The sequence below is a fragment of the Bos indicus genome, chromosome 12 (assembly GCF_029378745.1).
Source record: "Bos indicus isolate NIAB-ARS_2022 breed Sahiwal x Tharparkar chromosome 12, NIAB-ARS_B.indTharparkar_mat_pri_1.0, whole genome shotgun sequence".
Classification (NCBI taxonomy): domain Eukaryota; kingdom Metazoa; phylum Chordata; class Mammalia; order Artiodactyla; family Bovidae; genus Bos; species Bos indicus.
The window spans coordinates 30,762,922-30,785,277 of record NC_091771.1 but is presented as its reverse complement, the minus strand read 5'-3'; the positions used below and the strand labels follow the sequence as shown (position 1 = coordinate 30,785,277).

Sequence of the window (22,356 nt, the reverse complement as noted above, 5' to 3'; positions counted from 1 at the left end):
ATTTTGTTTTTCTCCATGCTGAAATCAAAGAACTGAGCTTTCTCTCCAATATAATAGCGAATATTTACATGACGCACTTGGTGTGTATCAGAGTTCTGTGAGGTGCATAACCTGGATTATGGCCTCATTTAAATCCCCTCAACCCTACACAGTGGGTACCAGAAGTCAATTACTCTGCAGGCAATACAGAAAAGAATTTAAATGCGGCTCTGAGAAACATCTTAGAAAAAGGCATTTTAGAGATAAGTGGAGCCCGCTCTGGGGAGGGGGGCCATGAGGAGAGCGGGGGTGGGGGGGCCGCCGGGATTGGCACCGTAAGCGGGTCTCGAGGCAGAGCCCGCTGTGTGCCCAGCACGTGCGCAGCAGCCTCTACTCCTACGTAAGTAGGAAAGCACTTGGTTCTCCTACACAGGAATCTTATCTGCACAGATATTTGGAAGCTCTAGGGCAGGAAGACAGAGTGTTAAGGACACAACTGCGTCCAGAGGGGAAAGGTGATTCCGGGAAAAGGGAGACAGGGTGGAAATCCACACTGTCCTGCTAACGCAAGACCTCGTTTCTCCCTCCTCTGTTTAAACCCACCCTCTCGGGAGCCTGTGAAGCCTTTCTGGAGCTTGACTTCTGGTTGCACTTATCAGGAGGCTGGCAGAGGAAAGAACTTATTTCATGAAAGACACTAAATGTGTTGACTTAGTACCTTTATTGGGCTTCCCTGGTGGCTCAGATGGTAAAGAATCTGCCTGTCAATGAAGGAGATACGGGTTCGATCCCTGGGTCGGGAAGATCCCCTGGAGGAGGGAATGGTAACCCACTCCAATATTCTTGCCTGGATAATCCCAAGGACAGAGGAGCCTGGTGGGCTACAGTCCAAATGGTTGCAAAAGAGTCAGCCACGACCGAGCGATTAAGCACACAGGCACACTCAATCCGGCACGCCAGTCTTTTGGTATTTACCCAGAGGAGTCACTGCATCATTACAAAGCTGAGAGGGAGGCTTCACACGTTTGCAGGGGCTGGACCATCCACAGGACCTTCCAGAGGCCGCACACAGATGCGACGGAACTGGCCACAGGGGCCTCGGGGACCCCGTTCTTGGCAATGGACCACAGGCCCCAGCTCCTGGAAGCAGCATCCTCACTTCAGGGCAATGATCTGAGGCTGCACTGAAGCTGTAAAGCCTTCGAACTCCACACTGACGTGGTCTCTTCCCCGAATCTACCACTTGGCGGTGCCCCCTCCTCCCCTGCTAGTGATAACAACCAGAGGAAAAGCCAAGTGACAGACCCATGTGTGGCGTGATGGGGGACCTCAGGTCAGAATCTATTCCAACATGTGGCCTGTGTCCCCTGGATGAGCGAATCGTGACACCTTTGCAGGGAAATGAGGACAGCAGCCCACCCAGTCCTTTCACCACGTGCTGCCCGTCCTTCCAGCAGCTTCACAGAACGCACTGAACCACCATGGTAGGCTGTGACTCGCTTTGCATAAGTGTCGGGGTGGCTGGTGTCAAAGCTGCTTTGGAATTTGGGGGGAATACCAGAATACAGAGAAAGAGAAGCCGCTGAAGTCACTACAGGGCTGATAACCTGCCGCCAAAAAGGCTACTCTTCTCCTCCCACTGGAAGTGACCTAAAACCTTGGGGGTGGATACAACTTCAGCCTGAAGCCCAGGGCCAGCGGCCTCAAGCCCAAGAAACCCCTGGAAGGCAGGCATCCTGAAGACCAGGAATGAAAAAGCAGGCCCACCCCATGGCTGCTGTCCTGCTGCGGGGCCGACCAACTAACCACAGCCCGGAAGCCCTCTGGAGGGCACAGGAGGCCGGGGTATCGCACACGACTGCAACAGGGCAGGTGGGGCTCAGTCCTGTCTGTGAGCATGCAAGGGTCTGAGAAAAGCCAGCTGTGCCTGTTACAAAGTCCTTCCCAACACGCTCTTCCCGACCTCACCAGGACGGTGGCTCCGCTCTCCTGGGACCCACCTCTCCGGCCTCACCTGGATTCTTCCTTTAAATCCACAGAGGGAGCGAGGACACCAGCCTACAGATGGCGCAGAGCTCAACCAGTCACGTTTCTACCAGTTCCACCCTGTCCAAGCTGCCACCATCCAGCCTGCACAGAAGTGACACACGGTCACTCTCGCTTGCGCAGAAGGAAGCTCGACTTGCGTTTCTTTCCCAGACCTGACTACCAGCCTCTGCGCTGGCCTGCCCGCCTCTGTGCCCGCCCCTTCCCCATCTCTTCTCCACACCGGGTCTGAAGGGACCCTGGCCCTCTGGGACAGCTGCCCACCACTCTCCGTCCCTGAGAAAAAAAGTCAAGTCCTCCCGTCCCAGGGGCCTGCCCTCAGCTGGAGCAGATGGGGGCGGGCCCGTCTGCAGATGCACTCCAGGTGGAAGAATGGCCATCTCAGAAGATGCCTATGGCCCAGATAACTCCAGCCAAAGTGTTACTCCCTCGTTCGTGTCTGACTCTTTGAGACTCCATGGACTGTAGCCTGCCAGGCCACTCTGCCCATGGTATTTCCTAGGCAAGAATCCTGGAGCAGGTTGCCATTGCCTTCTCCAGGGGATCTTCCCAATCCAGGGATCAAACCTGTGTCTCCTTATTGGCCAGCAGATTCTTTACTGTCTGAGCCATCGGGGAAGTCCAGACAACTCCAGGGTCAGAGGAAAATGTTTCTTCCCCAAACAAGGACACACTTATTCCAGCTTCAAATTCCTCCCTGGGATTAACGGACCAATACCTCCAAATACATGGTTAATAATGAAAGGGATTAATTTAATTAGACACAAGGCAGGGCCCTCCAACATAATTACATATTTTTACTGGCCTGAGTAGACAAGAAACTACAGACTAGAACAGTCAGTAGACATGTGTTTAATTCCATCAAAGAATGAAAGCTTCTACCAGATATAATTAACATGTGTCTTAAAAAACAAGCTCCCCAAGGCCAGCAATCTCATGTTTCAAGCCCTGTTTTCCTTTAAAGCAAATAATTATATGCATAAGAGCATCCATGTGGCTCAATCCAGATTTAAACAACCGAGAGTACATTTCTGATCTCTATTCATGCTTGTCCTGTTCAAGTGAAAACTCCTCTGGCACGCTTTAAATTTTATCTCCAATAATTAAACATGATCTTAATATGCTAAAACCTTTCAAAACTCTTTGAATCCATTGTTTACTTTGTCCCCCTAAGTTTCTATTCTGACTGTGGGACTTAAAGGCCTTTCGTTTTAATGACAAATGGGTGTGTTCAGTGTAAAAATAATAATTTCCACTGAGATCAACTAAAAATGTTGGGGTGGGGTGGGGATAAATGTATCATGGTTTCCTAATATCAGAACCACACACAAGTGGCAAGAAACTGTTAAGATAAATCCCACAGAAATTGCAATTCAAATTAAGCACAATGAGGAAGCTCTGCCAGAGGCCAAAACACAGTTCTCCCCGGTCATATGTTTAAGAGCTCATTTAGGGAAATACACCTGGGATGGAAACCCTGGCCCCCTCTCTGTCGAGGAGTCTGGAATAAAATCTACTCCAGGGTACACCTGAGAGCCTCAGGGTGGGTGCTGGGCAGTGTGGTTTTCTTCCAGGGGCACTTGCCTGGCTGTCCTAATCACACAGGTCAAGCACCTCTCCCCTCCGGTTCTCAGAGCCACGGAAAAGGGATAAGACCAGCGAACAGGGCACGCGGCGGTAGTACTACTACAGCGCGAGGCTGCTGTGTACACACAGGTCTCAGGATGACCGCCGACCGCCTGGCCTGGGAAGTTTTCTACTACGTAGAAAGGAACACACGGAGAATAGGTCGTCTCGGTGAAGCCGGAACTTCCTCCCACCAAAAAAAACCATACGGGAGCCGTGATCACCGGCCGGAGAGGTCAGTTCGGATCACAAGGAAGCCCACCCGGTGCGTGGGTGGGGGTGGGGGGGGTGGGAACTTCCCCTAAGTAACCCCCCGTGGGGGACTGGGTACGAGGTGGAGGCAGGCCGGGGAACTTACAGGGGTTCCAGGGAGGAATAGAGGTGGGCGCCGCGGCCAGTGCACGGGGTACGCAGCGCCGTCACCAACCGGCCACCTGCCGCGGGACCACCCCGCGTCCCCCCCGGGGCTGGCTCCGGACGCGCGGCCGATGACACGTCGCGGACCTCGTGGCGGGGTGGGGTGCTCCGTTGTGCGCCATGTAAGGGAAGGTCTCCCGGATGCCCGCCGAGTCCTGTGCGCGCCCACCCACCCGCTCCGGCCCCGTAACCACCGGTGCGTCCCGGCGCCCAGTGCCAGGCAGGGCACGCGTGGCACCCACCCCGAGGCGCCAGGGCGCCCACGCTTACTCACGGGGTGTTGCATCATGCACCACGCCGCGTCTTCAGGGAAGCAAAATGGACTCCGTATCTGAGACAGCCGCATGGGCACCGGCCGCGCGCACCGTCCGCCCGCCTGCCAGCCCGGCCCGCGCGCCCACCCAGAGAGTGCCAGCGCACCCCCACCCCCGACCCCCCGCGCGCGCGGACCCTGCGCTGCCCTGCCGCGGCCCCACGCAGCTCCGGGATCACCCCCCCCCACCCCACCCTACGAAGGTGACCCAGACTCGGCAGGCCGGGCACTCACCGAACCGGCAGGGAGGCAGGATGCGGGCAGGACCGTCGCTGGACAGACGCCCTAGCCAGGGCTGGACTGATGGACGCTCGGTCGGACAGAGGCGCAGCTGGACTGGACGGACGTTCGGCCGAGGATCGGTGGGACTGCCGGATGATCTGGCGGAGGCACGGCGCGCGGGATCGGAGGCTGGTGTAGCCGACAGCTGGTAGTCCCGCGCTCCGCTAGCAGGGGACCCGCGGCTCACACCTGCCCGCGCGGAGTGAATGAAGTGTGGAGGGCGGGAGGCATCCTGCGCGCGAGTTTCATCAGCCGCGCCCCGCGCCCGCCCTCCCCTGCGCCCGCCCACCCCGGCGCCCGCCGCCCGCCGCCCGGGCCAGCGGGCCCGCGTCACCGCCGGGCACCAATGGCAGCGCGGCGCGGCCGCTGCTCCCGGGGCCGACCGCGGTGGGGGCGGGGCGCGGGGCGGGGCTCGTCTGCTTCGCGCACGGGGCCCCGGCCTGGGATTCCCCCGCCGTGGGCGGCGCTTGCAGACGCGGCGGCCGTCGCCCGCCCCTACCCGCAGCCCCGCCCCCACCCCAGCGTGGACCAAGCTGGTGTGACACCCACCCCCCGCCCCGGACTGTCCACCCCCGATCACGGGCCCCAGCGAGTGGACAGACACCACGCTCTCGGCCAGTTTGCCTCCTCTTAAATGAAAATATTGGGGAGACACGTGAAGGTGTTTTGGGGTTTTTTTAAGTATTATTGTAAATCTTTTCTTTGTCATCGGAATATTTATGACTATTGCCTATTTTTAATAAATATCACATCCTCGCCCCTTGTCAGGAAGAACCAGAAAGCCCGAGTGCGCCTGTGTCCCGGCGGCGGGACTAGCGCCTGCCTTTGCAGGCATGTCACCGAGGTTACTTCCGCACCTGCTGTCCCCAGGAGGGAGGTAGCAGAGACCGAATTACCCCCGTGCTCACCTCGCAGGCTTCCTCTTTGCTCCAAAAACCCAAGCAAGAATCACGATCTCTAGAACTCCAGTAACCTTTGACATGAAAGAGGTAAGTAGGTCATAAATTAATCCTTCCGGCCTCCTAACTTTGTAGGAAAGAAGGAAAAACCATAGCGTGGTGTCCACGACCTTTAAATACTCTCCACACTTCCTAACCGCCTGCCCCCCCCCCCCAACAAATGTCCTTGGTCAGTAATGGGGGCTCATTGTCACAGAGCAATATTGTCACAGAGTGCCATACACTATTACTACTCATTTATAAAGCATGTAACTGCAGGGTGCCAGCTTCAGAAATGTTTTCATGAATGCATAAAAATAGGTTAGTATTTGCAAGGCACTTTGCACAGGGCTAGAGAATTCCATGGACAGAGGAGCCTGGCAGGCTACAGTCCATGGGGTCCCAAAGAGTCCGACAGAACTGAGGGACTAACACTTTCACTTTCCCACTTGGAACAGTGCTCAAATCATAGTGAGTGACTGCATAGGCGTTGTTTTAAAACAGTACGTTTCAATTGGAACTGTCTGTCGGTGATGTGATGCTCTCAAGTTGCATTAAGGAGGTCTCCTGTGCAGAGGAGAATCCCACCGTCTGAATCCCACCTTCCTGAATCCCAGAGTTTCCTTAACGCTGACACAGACAGACAGAAAGAAGCCTGGTTTGCCTTTGCCCTTGATCTGGATTTGAATCTGAATTCTACTGTTTCCCTTGTGGCTCAGCTGGTAAAGAATCTGCCTGTAATGCAGGAGACCTGGGTTTGATCCCTGGGTTGGGAAGATCCCCTGGAGGAGGGAATGGCTACCCATTCCAGTATTCTGGCCTGGAGAATTCCATGGTCCATGGGGTTGCAAAGAATCGGACACAACTGAGCGACTTTCACTTTCTACCACTTCATTCCTGTAGGGTTTTCTGCACGCTATCTCACCTCTGTTTGGAGCTTATAAACCTGTGTTCTTAGCAGACTATCCCTTAGTGCCTGAAATAAGATTGTGGGATTTTTTGTTTGTTTGTTTTAATTAAACAAAATTTGATGGATTGTAGAGATGCTCTGCTTGTGTGGCCGACATGGAACATAGAGTTAGTGTTTGTAAATTCTGAGATCAAGTGTTCCAGGCCCTGGTGGATGTATGGGTCATCGTAATCCAGGAGATTTTCGGCAATGTGCCCAGTTCAGCAGTCCCACCCAGCAGACTTCGCCTTCAGAAAGGCGATAGGAGACCCTCTGTGACAAGGCCCTCTAGCTAGCAGCTCCCTGGTAGGAAAGAACGAATGTGAACTGGCAGAAAACTAATTATGCTTGGAGGCCACGTAGTCTCGAGACTGCAGGACCACAGGGAAGCACACGCAGCCAGGCCCTGGCGCTGACAGCGCTGAACTCCTCACCACAGAAGACCCATGCCTCTGTTGGGGTTATTTAGCAATCTGTAGCGATTTCAGTGTTTTCCCACAGTTGTTCTCCTCCCTCTTGTCCCGTGTGCCTAGTGTGGAAGGTGGGAAAGCCGTCGAGGTTCTCCGACGCCTCCTTGTCTCAAACAGTGCAGTGTCATAGCTATGCTGCCAACACAAGGAGCGCTGGCCCTAGATGGGGACGAACACCAAGGTCCAACTGCAGAAGGCTGGTGTCCCCACTGTGAGCAGAGAGGCCAGTAGGCACAACAGCTCTCTGGCATCAGCTGGACGTGGCCATGAGCCTGGGCTGCATCACCTGTGAAAGGAGGGGGTCAACAACTCAAGCTGCCCCCGACCTCATCTTCTTTTCCTCTGTGCTTCTACTGTCCCTTCCTCCGCCTTCTCATTGGAAGATATGAAATCGAAGAAAGTGTCACCAGCCCTGGAGCCAGGTTTCTGATTCTTTTCCATTTCCCCTCAACCAGGTAAGGCCCCCACCTGTGAATCCTGGGGTTCTGTGTGGCACCTGGAAACTGCTCCCCGGACAGATCATTGTCATTTGTGAAACTGTTAGTTGTTCAGTCATGTCCGACTCTTTGCAACCCCATGGACTGTAGCCCACCAGGCTCCTCTGTCCATGGGATTTTCCTGCCAAGAATACTAGAGTCGGTAGCCATTCCCTTCTCCAGGGTGTATTTCTAACCCAGGGATCAAACCCATCATTCATAGGGCTTAGCTTATTCCTGCAGAAATTTGATTTGACAAAAACCATCCCGTTCTTTGGATTTCTAAAAGGGTGTGCCACTTGGTGTGGCGATACACCATTTTCAATCAAACCTAGACACAGTGGTGACTGCACTCTGAAAGCTCTCATCACAGATAACGCTTTCCTGCTATATTAGGATAAAAAAAGAATGAGGTCTCAGCTCACCCTAACACCCCGGATGTTTCATCAGGGGCTTTCCTGTTAGCTCAGATGGTGAAGAATCCACCTGCCAATGCAGGAGACCTGGGTTCGATCTGTGGGTCGGGATGATACCCTGGAGAAGGAAATGGCTATACTATACTCCAGTATTCTTGCCTGGAGAATCCCATGGACAGAGGAGCCTGGCGGGCTACAGTCCATGGGATTGCAAAGAGTGGGACACAACTGAGCGACTAACAGTTTCATGAATGACAATGATCTGTCCGTGGGTTACAGGCCATGGGGTTGCAAAGAGTCAAACACGACTGAGCAACTAACACTAACATTCCAGATGTTTCTAACTTTGTCAAGCAAAAGTACAACCTTTATGCAAAGACATTTCAGGTTCTAAACATTCTGTCCATATCCCTCAACATCCCTTCCTACCTTGAGCTTCTGTGGCCTCATGGTTTGTGCTGAACTTCCCTGCTCAGAGCATGGGCCATCACAGCAATAGTGCAGTGGCCTAGAACACAGACAGTAGAGACAGAGCATCTGTGGGACTGGCACCAGGTAACTGAGGCTCTCTGGGCCTCAGTTTTCTCATTTGAAAAATGGGATCTCTAAGGAACTGCTGAAAGAGTTGAGATAATGAGAGCCCCCTGTGAAGTGCCTGGCTTATAATAATATGACTCCATAAAGGCTACTGATTACTGTTAATACTCATCAATGATTTTCACCTAATGCATGCTCCACTGATACAAGCAAATACCAGAGGGATGACTTTATCAGCACTTGTTTTACTCTTTGGCTCCTAAGAGGAGTCACTAAGGAGGGTGGAGGGGGAGCCACAGGAGCAATGGTATTTACAGATAGCTTTTCATGGTGCACCAACACCACACCCTCCCTAAGTTGGCACGGGGGTAGGAACTAGCCCGCAATCCCATCTGCAAGAGCTTTGCTAGAATCCAGAGCATGGGCAACTCAGAAGAAGGACATTACTGCAAGCAGGCTCTCTCATGCGCTCCACTGTTGATGTTTTGTGCCAAATAAAGCTGTGTTTCAGGGGGTCACCCTGTGCATGGAAGGGATGTCCACAGAGTCCTTGGTCTCTACCTACTGGGTGCCAGTTGCACCCTTACACAAGCAAAAATATCCCTCGATGTTGCAAAAAGCCTCTAGAAGGCAGAAATTGCCCTCCCTCCTTTGAGAGCTGCTAGCCTAGAGGGACGTCTGATCGTCTTGCACTGGGTGCTGGATGAATAGAGATGGTGCCATCCTGACAGGCAGGGTTCAACCTCAGCTGGTCAGCACCAGTTCAACTGGACCACTGTTTACCCCTTCTAATGGACTGGTACCTACAGCATCATGCTTGTTAAATATGCTTCTTATAATTCCTGCATGGTTGAGCCTTAGCCGGGAGTTTCTTTAAAGAAGCAATGATGAAAGCAGATGTTAGTTGTTCATGTAGCAAAGACAAAGTTCATTCCAAGACCATTATGGCGGTACTTGCCTGGTGGTCTAGAAGTTAAGACTCCACCGCGCTGCCACTTCAGGGGGCGTGGTTGGATCCCTGGTCGGGGAATTAAGATCTCACATGCCAAAAAAAAAAGGGGGGGGGGTACATCATGGTGGCTCAAAGTAGTCAGGTGGAAATTATTCTACCTCAAAGGCATCCAGTTATTCCCCGGTATGGACTTCTCACCCACCACTACCTTCTCCCCCATCTTCCCCAATCATAGTACAGAATGACATTGTAGACAGCTTGTCTTGAAGGATGGTCACAAGCTATTCATCTACTTTTGGACTTTTCCAGAGCAACTTTTACGAGGTGATTCTCCTCTAGGTGTCTCTGTAAATAGAAATACACCACTTTTGATGATGTACCTTAGGCTCCGGGGTGAGGTACACACCCCATATTTCCTGAGAGGACGGCTTCAGATTTTGGGTCCCAGGGTGCTGGCAGTGGGGATGGCCACCTGTTATTAAAAGACAGGCATCCAGAAGTGTTGCCCCTGGTATCTGATCTATGTCCAGAGAAGTCCCCCAACATGGGATGAGGGGGAGGGGAGCAGTCAAGTAACTGGGGTACTTATGGATTCAGGACTAAGGGAAAGATGAGGGATGAGTCAGGTTGTGTTACTGCCTGAAATGAGCCCAGCTGCCAAGTAGAATCACACAGCCGCCATAAGCAACAATCCAGACCACATGTTCTTCGTGTGTTACCACCATCCGGCTCCAGTGACCACTCTGGGCACACCTGTCCTGTGCTCTGATCCAGCCCCAGGTAGGGAGACAAGCCTGGCATCCAACTGTGCTGGTTTTATCACATGGTCCCAGGACACCATGCCACAGGACAGCACTGCCTGTGTTCCCACTGCCCAGAGAAACTGTTCTCATTTACCCTTCTTTTAATCAGTCTCCTCTCCCATGGACTGAAGGATGCCATATGAGAAAACTGGCTGTAAAGAGAAAAGCCCTTCCCCTTCCAGGCCGGCCTTGACCCGGACATGTGGACTCTCCCCTTTGGTTGGTTGCTTCCCAGAAGTTTCCACACCAAGTCGCTTCAGGCAGCCCAACCCCACACCCTCCCACTGGGTCAAGCTTGATAACTCAGCACAGTAGTGATATCAAGCTGGGACCTCTGCTCTGCTTGTTTTGAGGAGAATATTCTGTCTCTTATTAAGTTTCCTATGTAAGTGTCACCAGAGTTAGTCATTAGTTACCCTGAATAGCTTATTACTTAACCATTGATCATTCATCAGGCTGACTGAGTGGTATTCTAAGTGATTGTCACAAGGAACAAAGAAATATAAATTTCTTCTTTTCTTTCTCTGGGGTTGGGGAGGGGAGGGTGCAGGGCAGAGGTTCTCTGTTCTCATATAGAACTCTCAAGTTTTCTTTTTTTAGCTATGTATTTTTTAATATAAATTTATTTATTTTAATTGGAGGCTAATTACTTTACAATATTGTATTGGTTTTGCCATACATTGACATGAATCTGCCACAGGTGTACATGTGTTCCCCATCCCGAACCCCCCTCCCACCTCCCTCCCCATCCCATCCCTCTGGGTCATCCCAGTGCACCAGCCCTGAGCATCCTGTATCATGCATTGAACCTGGACTGGCGATTCATTTCACATATGATAATATACATGTTTCAATGCCATTCTCCCAAATCATCCCACCCTCACCCTCTCCCACAGAGTCCAAAAGACTCTTCTATACATCTGTGTCTCTTTTGCTGTCTCGCATACAGGGCTATCGTTACCATCTTTCTAAATTCCATATATATGCATTATTATACTGTATTGGTGTTTTTCTTTCTGGCTTACTTCACTCTGTATAATAGGCTCCAGTTTCATCCACCTCATTGGAACTGATCCAAATGTATTCTTTTTAATGGCTGAGTAATACTCCATTGTGTATATGTACCACAGCTTTCTTATGCATTCATCTGCTGATGGACATCTAGGTTGCTTCCATGTCCTGGCTATCATCAACAGTGCTGCGATGAACATTGGGGTACACGTGTCTCTTTCAATTCTGGTTTCCTCGGTGTATATGCCCAGCAATGGGATTGCTGGGTCGTATGGCAGTTCTATTTCCAGTTTTTTAAGGAATCTCCACACTGTTCTCCATAGTGGCTGTACTAGTTTGCATTCCCACCAACAGTGTAAGAGGGTTCCCTTTTCTCCACATCCTCTCCAGCATTTATTGCTTGTAGACTTTTGGATCACAGCCATTCTGACTGGCATGAAATGGTACCTCATTGTGGTTTTGATTTGCATTTCTCTGATAATGAGTGATGTTGAGCATCTTTTCATGCGTTTGTTAGCCATCTATATGTCTTCTTTGGAGAAATGTCTATTTAGTTCTTTGCCCACTTTTTGATTGGGTCATTTATTTTTCTGGAATTGAGCTGCAGGAGTTGCTTGTATATTTTTGAGATTAATTCTTTGTCAGTTGCTTCATTTGCTATTATTTTTTCCCATTCTGAAGGCTGCCTTTTCACCTTGCTAATAGTTTCCTTTGTTGTGCAGAAGCTTTTAATTTTAATTAGGTCCCATTTGTTTATTTTTGCTTTTATTTCCAATATTCTGGGAGGTGGGTCATAAAGGATCCTGCTGTGATTTATGTCGGAGAGTGCTTTGTCTATGTTCTCCTCTAGGAGTTTTATAGTTTCTGGTCTTACATTTAGATCTTAATCCATTTTGAGTTTTATTTTTGTGTATGGTGTTAGAAAGTGTTCTAGTTTCATTCTTTTACATGTGACTGACCAGTTTTCCCAGCACTACTTGTTAAAGAGATTGTCTTTTCTCCATTGTATATTCTTGCCTTCTTTGTCAAAGTTAAGGTGTCCATAGGTGCGTGGATTTATCTCTGGGCTTTCTATTTTGTTCCATTGATCTATATTTCTGCCTTTGTGCCAGTACCATACTGTCTTGATGACTGTGGCTTTGTAGTAGAGCCTGAAGTCAGGCAGGTTGATTCCTCCAGTTCCATTCTTCTTTCTCAAGATTGCTTTGGCTATTCTAGATTTTTTGTATTTCCATACAAACTGTGAACTTATTTGTTCTAGCTCCGTGAAAAATACCATTGGTAGCTTGATAGGGATTGCATTGAATCTATAGATTGCCTTGCATAGTATACTCATTTTCACTATATTGATTCTTCTAATCCATGAACACGGTATATTTCTCCATCTATTATCAAATTTTTTAAGTCCTGTGTGAGGAGAAGATGGAGAGAGTAGCATAGAAATATATACATTATCATATGTAAAATAAATAGCCAGTGGGAATTTGCTGTATGACTGAGGGAGCTCAAAGTGGTGCTCTGTGACAACCTAGAGGGGTGGGATGGGGTGGGAGATGGGAGGAAAGTTCAAGAGGGAGGGGACATGTGTATACCTATGGCTGATTCATGTTGATGTATGGCAGAAACCAACACAATAGTATAAAGCAATTATCCTTCAATTAAAACTAAATAAAAATTATTTTAAAAGCCCTATATGCAAAATGTTGACATAGCAGTCAATTTAACCATTGACTTCCTAATTAACTATGGGTAGAATTTTTTAAAACAAAGGAAAAATACCTTGATTGACACTATGGCAACTTAAGTATGTTTACAGTGGCGCCTGACCTTCCATCTCCCCATTCATGGGATGTACTGCCATTCAAAAGAAACAGTTAGATGCAAATAGATGCAAAGCAGACACATGTTGCAACATGTGCAACATCTATTTGCATCAGGTGCTGCACCTGAGCAGCACCACCTGAGCAGCACCTCCACTCATTCTTATACTCATTCACCCCTAAAGAAGGAAGGAGCACGCAAATGCCTGTGGCGGCCAGGTTCCCACCCTCTCACCTGGCGAGCATCTTCTTGTTCTGCCTCTGACTCATGTCATCACTGACCCCCTCATCTGCACATCTTTCCTCATCCAGTCCCATTCATTTCCAGCGTTGGTAGGGAGTGGGTAGGTAGACTGCCACCTACCTATCACAGGTGATTCCTCAGGAGCCTTCTTCTCCAAGATGGGTACCTCTCCTCACAGTGAACCGACCTTTCCAGGCTGGCATTAGTGTTCCACCCACATAAAGGAAAGAAGCAGTCCATGGGAGACCTTGTGTACCAGTTATGACTTGGTTGTTTTTCTGGTGCCCAAAATTACGCACAGAGTGCCCAGGTCTAAAGCAAACACTTCTCAGATGAAATCAACAGCAACTGAGAATACCAGAAGATGTGAGTTCTAACTGTACTATGGTTCAACCATTTTGTTTTGCTGTCACACAGTCTGTAACGATATGGAGATCATTCATTTTGCATTCTCTCCTGTGCCGCACACATCTGGTAATAAGGATAAACAAACTGGCTCTCCTGCCCACAGGTCAGTGTCTGGGAAAAGGCGGGCTGCTGATGACTCATGACTGGAATCTGTGTGTCCACTCACCTGTGCCAACGTTCCCGGACCTTCAGCGCCCATGCTGGGAACTTTCCCTGTGCTTTCCGCTCCAAAGACAACAGAAGAATATACATATATGAAGTGAAAGTCGCTCAGTCGTATCCGACTCTTTGCGACCCCATGGACCCCATGGAGTCCATGGAATTCTCCAGTACTGGAGAATTCTAGAGTTCTGGAGTGGGTAGTCGTTCCCTACTCCAGGGGATCTTCCTAACCCAGGGATCGAACCCAGGTCTCCTGCATTGCAGGCAGATTCTTTACCAGCTGAACCACAAGGGAAGCCCAAGAATGCTGGAGTGGTAGCCTATCCCTTCACCAGTGGATCTTTCCGACCCAGGAATCAAACCAGGGTCCCTGCATTGCAGCCGGATTCTTTACCAACTGAGCTATCAGAGAAGCCTATATATATATGTATATGTATATGTATACCTAAATTCCCTGTTCTCTGCCAGGTAATTCAACAAGAGTCTTTTAGGATGTTAATAGAGGATAATTGAGCATATGTGCTTTTCGAACTTGGGTTCCCTGAAGAAATAGTTTAAACCCCATCAGGCCCACCTTTTATTAATACTTGCACACCTTATGTATCCTTTAAAAGCACCATTTTGCTTAACTCTCAAAGAAATCCCACAAGGTGGGGATTTTAATTTCCTTTCCCGCAGAAGAGGAAACTGGATGTTCAGAATGTTAAGTGACTTTCCAAAAGGACTTCAGTCTAAACCCAGGTCCTTTCACCACACTGTAGGGCCAAAAGATAAACTCAGTTCTGCCCTAAATTATACACTTAGCTGGAAAAGCTGTCTGAAGAAATAATGACAGAGATTTTCCAAACTTGATGAAAAAAGATCAACTTGTAAATCCAAGAAGCCCAGCAAACCAGAAGCAGGACAAAGAAAAACAACCATAGTCAAACTACAGAAATCCAAAGGGAAATTCTTTCAAGCAACCACAGTTGGGGTCTGTCACAGGTCTGTAAAATTAACCCTGGAGAAGGAAATGGCAACCCACTCCAGTACCCTTGCCTGGAAAATCCCACGGACGGAGGAGCCTGGTAGGCTACAGTCCATGGAGTCACAAAGAGTTGGACACGACTGAGCAGCTTCACTTTCTTTTTTCACTTTGTAAGATTACAGAGCAGGTTAGACACCACTGAATTAAAAGAGACGTCGTGAACAGAAGGAGTTATTTGGAGCACCATCTAAAAGGGCAGAGACGCAAAATAAAGAACTATATTAAACAATAAAGAAGTGTAGTAAGTTCTAGCATATATAAAGAGACAAGATTTAAGGACATAAGACTAAGACTTTTCCAGGAAATACAGATAAGATTTAAATGCTAAAATATCAGAATCCAAGTGGACTTTAAGTAGGGAAAAGTCCACAACTAGAAACAACACAGAGAAGCTATAGGACATGAAAAATGAAAGGTCTTGAACTTCCCTGGTGGTACAGTGGATAGGAGTCCACCTGCCAAAGCAAGGGACACTGGTTCAATCTTTGGTCCAAGAAGATTCCACACGCCAAGGAGCACCTAAGTCTGTGCACCACAGTGACTGAGCTCACACGCCTAAAGCCTGGAACTGGAGAAACCACCGTTTTGAAAAACCTGCTCCCTGTGACTAGAGAGTAGCTTGCTTGCAGCAATGAAGACCCAGCACAGCCCAAAATTAATTCATTCATTAAGAAAGACAAAAGATCTTAAAAGCATCCAAGAAAAAAGGCTAGATTACTTACAAAGAAATGGCAGTGAGAGTAAAATCTTATTTTTCAGTGTCTGTGGTATTAGAGTCAGTGACTTCACTGTGCTCAGAGATACTGAAGAGTTACCCACAGTCCTCTATACTGACACTGTCTTTAAAAGCAAAGGTTAAATAAAAATGTTTTCTGACTTAAAAACTAGGAGTGTTTTTCTCTAAGAGACACTCATTAAAAGGACATATTACAAATATATGGAGAAAAACCTCTGGTGGAATGTCCAAGGGACAAGAAGAAATTGAGAGTAAAGGTATCAGCAAATATAAGTAAATACAGATGGTATAAAAGAGTGTCTAATTTAGGAGTGTGGGTAATAGAGGACAACTAAAATATTGAACAACTGGATGAGTGGTGCTTCGCAGTTAAGAGAACAGATACTAAATACAGATTTCTTCGGCTCAAATCCCAACCCTGGTGCTAATTATCTGGTATGTCCTACCCTGCTTTGTATGTGCTCAGTCGCTCAGTCGCATCCAACTCTTTGCCACCCCATGGACTGTAGCCCACCAGGCTCCTCTCCAGGCAAGAACACTGGAGTGGGTTGCCATTTCCTCCTCCAGGGGATCTTCCTAACCCAGGGATCAAACCTGAGTTTCCTGCAGTATGCTGAATTGGCAGGCAGATTCTTTTTTTTTTTTTTTAATTTTATTTTATTTTTAAACTTTACAATATTGTATTAGTTTTGCCAAACATCAAAATGAATCCACCACAGGTATACCCGTGCTCCCCATCCTGAACCTTTACCACGGCGCCACCTGGGAAGCCTAATTAGGCGAGTTTATTAATCTCTCTGTATGTCTATCTACATCTTTTAATATGAGGAGAGTCATAGTGTTTTCTCATAGGGTTATTGATGATGCTTAAATTAGTTAACATATGGGGAACCACTTAGAACCACGCTTGATATGTAGCAAGTGTTTTGTAAGTACGAGCTACGATTTTTAATAATTTTCAATAAAGCATTCTCAAGTCCTTGTGTTGTCAGGTAAAATACAGAATCATGGTGAGAGACTTTATCAAACTTCGTTTGACAGCAGTGATTAAGAAAATAAAAGTACTATTAGCAAGCTTCTTTTGATTGACTCGTAAAACTTGTGCCCCACTAATTTAAACTACATAGACTTTTCAAAACTCTACTTCTTAATCTGCACGATAATTCCGAGAAGTAGAAACCAAGCAGGTGTGGCAGATACAGTTAGTTGCCTCCCCAGTTTCAGTCTGCCTTTCTTGTATGCAAAACACTGGTTTCCAGTGGAGTATGAATGTGTCCAGCTAAGACCCTGACTCTCCCAGGTGACTTTACAGTTATGTGGCCTTAGAATCTAGTTTAGATCATTTAAGTGAAAGTCATTGGGTTGGGTTTCTGGAAAAGCCATGTTATGCTTTATGCCTTTAAGGCTAATATGTATGTGTGCTCAGTCACGTCTGATTCTGCAACCCCATGGGCTGTAGCCGGGCTACTCTGTCCATGGGATTTTCCAGGCAGGAAAACCGGAGTGGGTTGCCATTTTCTTCTCCAAGGGATCTTCCCAACCCAGGGATCAAACCCTAGCCTCTTGCGTCTCCTGCCTTGGCAGGTGGCTTCTTTACCACTGAGCTACTTGGGAGGCCTTAAAGCTAAAATGTGTTTCCGTCTTTTGACTGTGTGTGTGTGCTACTCATGCCTTCAAAGCTTCTGTATTGTTTACATTTTTCAAGCAACTTTTTAAAATAACAATAATAAAGCAAGATATAGAACTGTTTGCTATGTTCCCATTATAGTTGCAGAACTTACAGAAATAGCTATTAATATATGTTTGTTTATATGTTACAAACGCCTGATAAAAATACACACTCAGCTGTTAACAGTGAGTGATGGGGAGGCAGTGGGAGAGTGGATGAGGCACTTTTTTACGTTTTATTTGCTTCCGGTCTGTTTGATGTTTTTACAGGTTTGTATTCTGCTTTTGAAATCTAAAAAAAAAAAAAAAAAAGCATCAATAAATAAAACATATGCCAGTAAAGGGAAGGGGAAAGAAAGCCATTGCTTTCCAGCTCAGAAGGAAGCAAAGGAGTGGTTCCAGGACTGGGGAAGAGCGAGGAGACAGGACTGACTCAGGAAAGGGGAGTATGTGGATCAGTGATGCTGTGATGTCTGGGGGAGGCAGAGGGGTACGCGCCCACATGATGGTGTACACCTCCCCACGGTGAAGGAGAGACTCGGGGCAGGGAGTGGGGAGAAACAGAGATATTGACTTTGGCTAAACGTGCAGAGGGAGACAGGAGTAGGGGTCCAGCTGGAAGAGTATGCAATAAAGCAAGTACCAAATAAACACCGGGGGGAATGGCCATGTTCTCATTTTTAGATGTGCCCTCCTCAGCTTTATCAGCGACTGTATTTCTGTGAAAACCAGAGTAATTTTCTTCAGTTAGAAACATGTTCTTTAAACTATGGCCATAGGCCATCTGTGCCTCTGCCTAGACAATGCATAGTGAATGCCTCTTCAAAATAGATGGCTTTCTATTACACTGTATCTCCATAGCAGGACTTGGGAATTAACTTTGCCATTGGAGAGAGGGAATTGTATTAGGGAAAAGAAAAAAAGTTTATATGATAAATTCAAGTGGGATAATAATACGATTTTGAGGAAGACTAACCTGAGAAAATGCACAGGAAGCATGCTATTTGTGTAAAATAGCCTTAAAAACCCATGCACAATCTCATCTTTGTGGATGCTATGCATAAAGAAATCTTAAGAGAGCAGGCCGAAGTTAAACCAGCTGAACTGGGGTGATTTTGTGTTTTCTGAGAGAAACATAATATACGAGAGACTTAGGATCAGCTAAGCTCTTGCTGAAGGAGACACAGATGGTGGCTCTTGTGGTTTTTGCTTCTTATTCCCTTTGAGTGAGAATAAAATTATCATATTTTTGCTCTTCAAGATTCCTCAGAATAAAAAATTAATATACTCAGGAAATTAAAAATGAGTATACTCAGAAATTTCATTTCTAGGAATTTATCCTTTAGATAGAGTCACACATGTGCACAAAGATGGCTATGGTAATGTTGTTCATATTAGCAAAAACTCTGCCTCTCTGGGAAACAGAACTTTGCAGTTGATTAAAGCCCAGAAATTTTACAACTCTCTAAAATGGATAATGGGGGATGATTTATTTTTCTGTTTAATAGAAGAGACCCTTCAGTGTTATCATTTTCACCCTGTAGGACATTAGCCAGTTTTCTATCAAAATTGGCAATGCTATTTCAGAATTTCTTTTTATCCATTGACTTTATAATTTTCAACTTGCATATTCCCCTTTTTTTAATGTATTTTAAAAAATTATTTATTTATTTACTGGCTCTGCTGGGTCTTCGTTGCTGCATGGGCTTTTCTCTAGTTGTGGCGAGCAGGGACTCCTCTCGAGTTGCAGTGCCTTCTCTTGTTGCAGAGCGCAGGCTCCAGGATGCATGGGCTTCAGTAGCTGTGGGCACGCAGACTCGGTAATTGTGGCTCCCAGGCTCCAGAGCACAGGCTCAGCAGTTGCGGTGAACAGACTTGGTTGCTCCAAGTTGCTCCAGGATCCTCCTGTATCAGGTATCTAATCAGTGTCTCCTGCATTGGCAGGCGGACTCTAACACTGAACCACCAGGGAAGCCCGCATAGTCCCTCTTGAGCCAACTTTGTCATCCTGGTGGTTTTTTCATTAATGAATTAAAACTTCAGTATATGTGAAGAAATCTTCTCCCATGGTTGTTTTTCTGGTGTGATTGGCCAGCATATTCTGATCCACGGAAAGAAGATGACCGTGGGGCCACACCTCCCCCTCCCACCTCACAGGTGAAGGGCTTTGGAAATCACGCAATGCAAGGCTGTGAAACTCACTAACCTACATACAGCTTTTGGAAAGTAGGTGAGTTCTGGTCACTGGACTTTTTCCAAAGCCATTTGCCTCAGGGGTGGGGGTCATTGTGTACTCAACACTTGTCTGTCCTACTGGAAACAGGCCTAACCAGATTGTCAGAAAAAAGTGGTTAACCCAAGGTCTTCAAATATGGAAAGTTAAAAAATAAAACTGCAACAAGAAGCCTGCAAGATGCCATTAAATAGACCTGGACATTAGTGCCCAGCAAACACCAAGTATTTGAGACGCAGCCCTGTAGCCACTGAATGTAATCAATGGCCTTGATCACGATGAGATCGTACTGCCAGAAATTTTAGGGTCATAGCAGGTCATCTTTCCTTTTATTTGTTTACTTGGCTGTGCTGGGTCTCAGTTGTGGCATATGGGATCTTTAGTTGCAGTGTGGGAACTCTTAGTGTGGCATGTGGGATCTAGTTCCCTGACCTGCATTGGGGTCTTAGCAACAGAACCACCAGGGAAGTCCATCTTTCCTTTTACAGGTGAATTTTTGGGAAGAATTTTGCATCTAATGGGTAGCATGGATCTGAGAACTGTCCTACCAAAGGGTCATCGCAGTTCACTCTGAGACTTTGACCCTCACTCCACGTCCCAAGGCTGCAGGAATTCCTAACATCCAGTCTGGCTTCCAAATGCTAAATTTCCATGATGGACTTGATCTTGTTTGTGAACCTAGGGCTGCAAATTGACACTATAGAATTTTATTCAGCAGAGTGGCAGTAGTTAAGGCAAGCAGTCCTGGCAAAGTTTCAGATGAAGAAGCATCTTCCTGTGTGGCAGGTAGGTGTGTGAATTGCTATGGCTTGTTTTGGCAAACAGGCAAGCAGTCTGGCAATAAGTTGCATAACTCATCTATTCCTCCAGGGCTCCAAAGAGGGCAGGCAGAAAGCAGTTTTCTCTCCCCTTCGTGGCCTTCCAGATCTCTTTTATTGTTTCTTTCTCGTCCCCACCTGAAATCCCCAGTAGCTGATGTAGCCTTTTCTGTCACTTTTAAATCATTTATTTAGTTTTTAATAAATGCAAAAAGGTTTATTTCTGACTCATTTTAAAAGACCCTTGCAAATGGAAAGGCTGAGTCTTCTCCTCATCATCGTGACTCAAATGACAGAGCAACCACCATCTCAAATGTTGTTGTTTAGTCGCTAAGTCATGTTTTGCAACCCCGTGGACCCATAGCCTCCCAGGCTCCTCTGTCCATGGGATTTCCCAGGAAAGAATACTGGAGTGGGTTGCCATGTCCTGCTCCAGGGGATCTTCTCCACCCAGGAATCGAACATAGGTCTCCTGGATTGCAGGGGGATTCTTGGAATCCTGGAAGCCTGTGTGTGTGTGTGTGTGTGTGTGTGTGTGTGTATGCATGTGTGTGTATATATACATGTGTGTATGTGTGTATATATATATATATATATATATATATATATATATATAAAATGTTCTTTTCCATTATGGTTTATCACAGGATACTGAATGTCCCTGTGCTATACAGTAGGACCATGCTGTTTATCCGTCTTGTGTATGATAGTGTGCATCTGCTAACCCCAAATTTCCTATCCATCTCTCCTCCATCGCCACCCTTTGGCAAACCCGAGTCTGTTCTTTGTGTCTGTGAGTCTGTTTCTGTTTCACAGGTAAGTTCGTTTGTGCCGTAGTTTAGATTTAGCGGAGAAGTGATATCATATGGTTTTCGTCGTTCTCTTACTCCCTCGATATAATCATCTCCAGGTCCATCCGTGTTGCTGCAGATGGCATCATTTCATTTTTTTGTGGCTGAATAATGTTTTAGTGTGTATGTATAGTGTATATAGTGTGTATACATATATATCTCACATCTTTATTTATCTGTCAGTGGACATTAGTTGCTCCTATGTCTTGGCTATTGTAAATAGTGCTGCTGTGAACTTAGGAGTGCGTGTATCTTTTCGAATTAGTGTTTTCGCCCAAGCCCAGGAGTGGGCTTGCTGGATCATATGGCAACTCTAGCTTTAGTTTCTTAAGGAACCTCCAGACCATTTTCCATCAACTAGATTTATTCTTGATATCCCAGGACGACATGATCTGTGTGCTTCATGCAGAGTTGATTTAACGCCCCTGGTCTCCACGAGGACTGTGGACTCCAGAACCTCTTCTCCAGCAGCCCCGAGTCCTTTCCTAAAGACGTGTGCATCACTGCAGTGGCCAGCGCCATCCGTTCATGTCGTATTTCAGGTCAGGGACAACGAAGCCTGGAATGTGGCACCCCAGAAACCAGCCAGAGCCCTGTAAACTTGCAAAGGTCAGAAGGTATCACTCTTGGAGTCTAGAAACAATCTGGACCACTTAAAGAATCCACCTGCCAACACAGGAGACTTGGGTTCGATCCCTGGTCCGGAAAGATCCCCTAGAGAAGGAAATGGCAACCCACTCCAGTATTCTCACCAGGGGAGCCTGGTGGGCTACAGTCCATGGGGTCACAAAAAGTTGGACACAATTTAGCAACTAAACAACAGCAAAGATGCAGTAGGAATAAAGAGGGTACATCCACTTTCTCTCATCAAGAGCCCTATTATGTTAAACAAAGGAGTAATACCTCCCACTCCTGAATTACCTTCCAGAGGACAGCCTTGGGAGAATTTACCAAAGCATGGGCTGTGAGCTACAGGCTCAGGGATCAATCAACCCTTTCCCTTTGGAGCAATGGCAAACATGGCACATTGCGTGGAAGCTGCTTCTGGAGTGCCCTCTCTCAGCTAGAAAGGACAGGCAGCTTCAGTCTGATAGAATAACACATTTGTGCTTTGCTTGCAGAACTGAGCCTCCTCAGCACTCGTCCAGTTCAAGGTCAAGGTGAAACTGACTCT

General features: G+C 47.4%; 1 protein-coding gene and 1 long non-coding RNA gene across 8 annotated transcripts in view; one reads left to right on the top strand and one right to left on the bottom strand.

Annotated features, from left to right (window-relative positions):
* SLC7A1 (solute carrier family 7 member 1) overlaps positions 1-5,387 on the bottom strand; it is a 63,086-nt gene extending 57,699 nt beyond the window's left edge. For 2 of the 5 annotated variants that reach the window (XM_070800226.1, XM_070800227.1), the window contains exon 1: positions 4,616-5,387. In XM_070800226.1, coding sequence (XP_070656327.1) covers positions 4,616-5,372 — 757 coding nt within the window. In that variant the 5' untranslated portion in view covers positions 5,373-5,387. The remainder of the gene's footprint in view (positions 1-4,615) is intronic. The other 3 variants (XM_070800228.1, XM_070800231.1, XM_070800230.1) reach the window with 2 other exon arrangements.
* Positions 3,427-22,356, top strand: part of LOC139186203 (uncharacterized) — a 30,948-nt gene continuing 12,018 nt past the window's right edge. For all 3 annotated transcript variants that reach the window (XR_011569744.1, XR_011569743.1, XR_011569742.1), the window contains exons 1-2: positions 3,427-3,886; positions 5,432-5,652. This is a non-coding gene — a long non-coding RNA (uncharacterized lncRNA). The remainder of the gene's footprint in view (positions 3,887-5,431; positions 5,653-22,356) is intronic.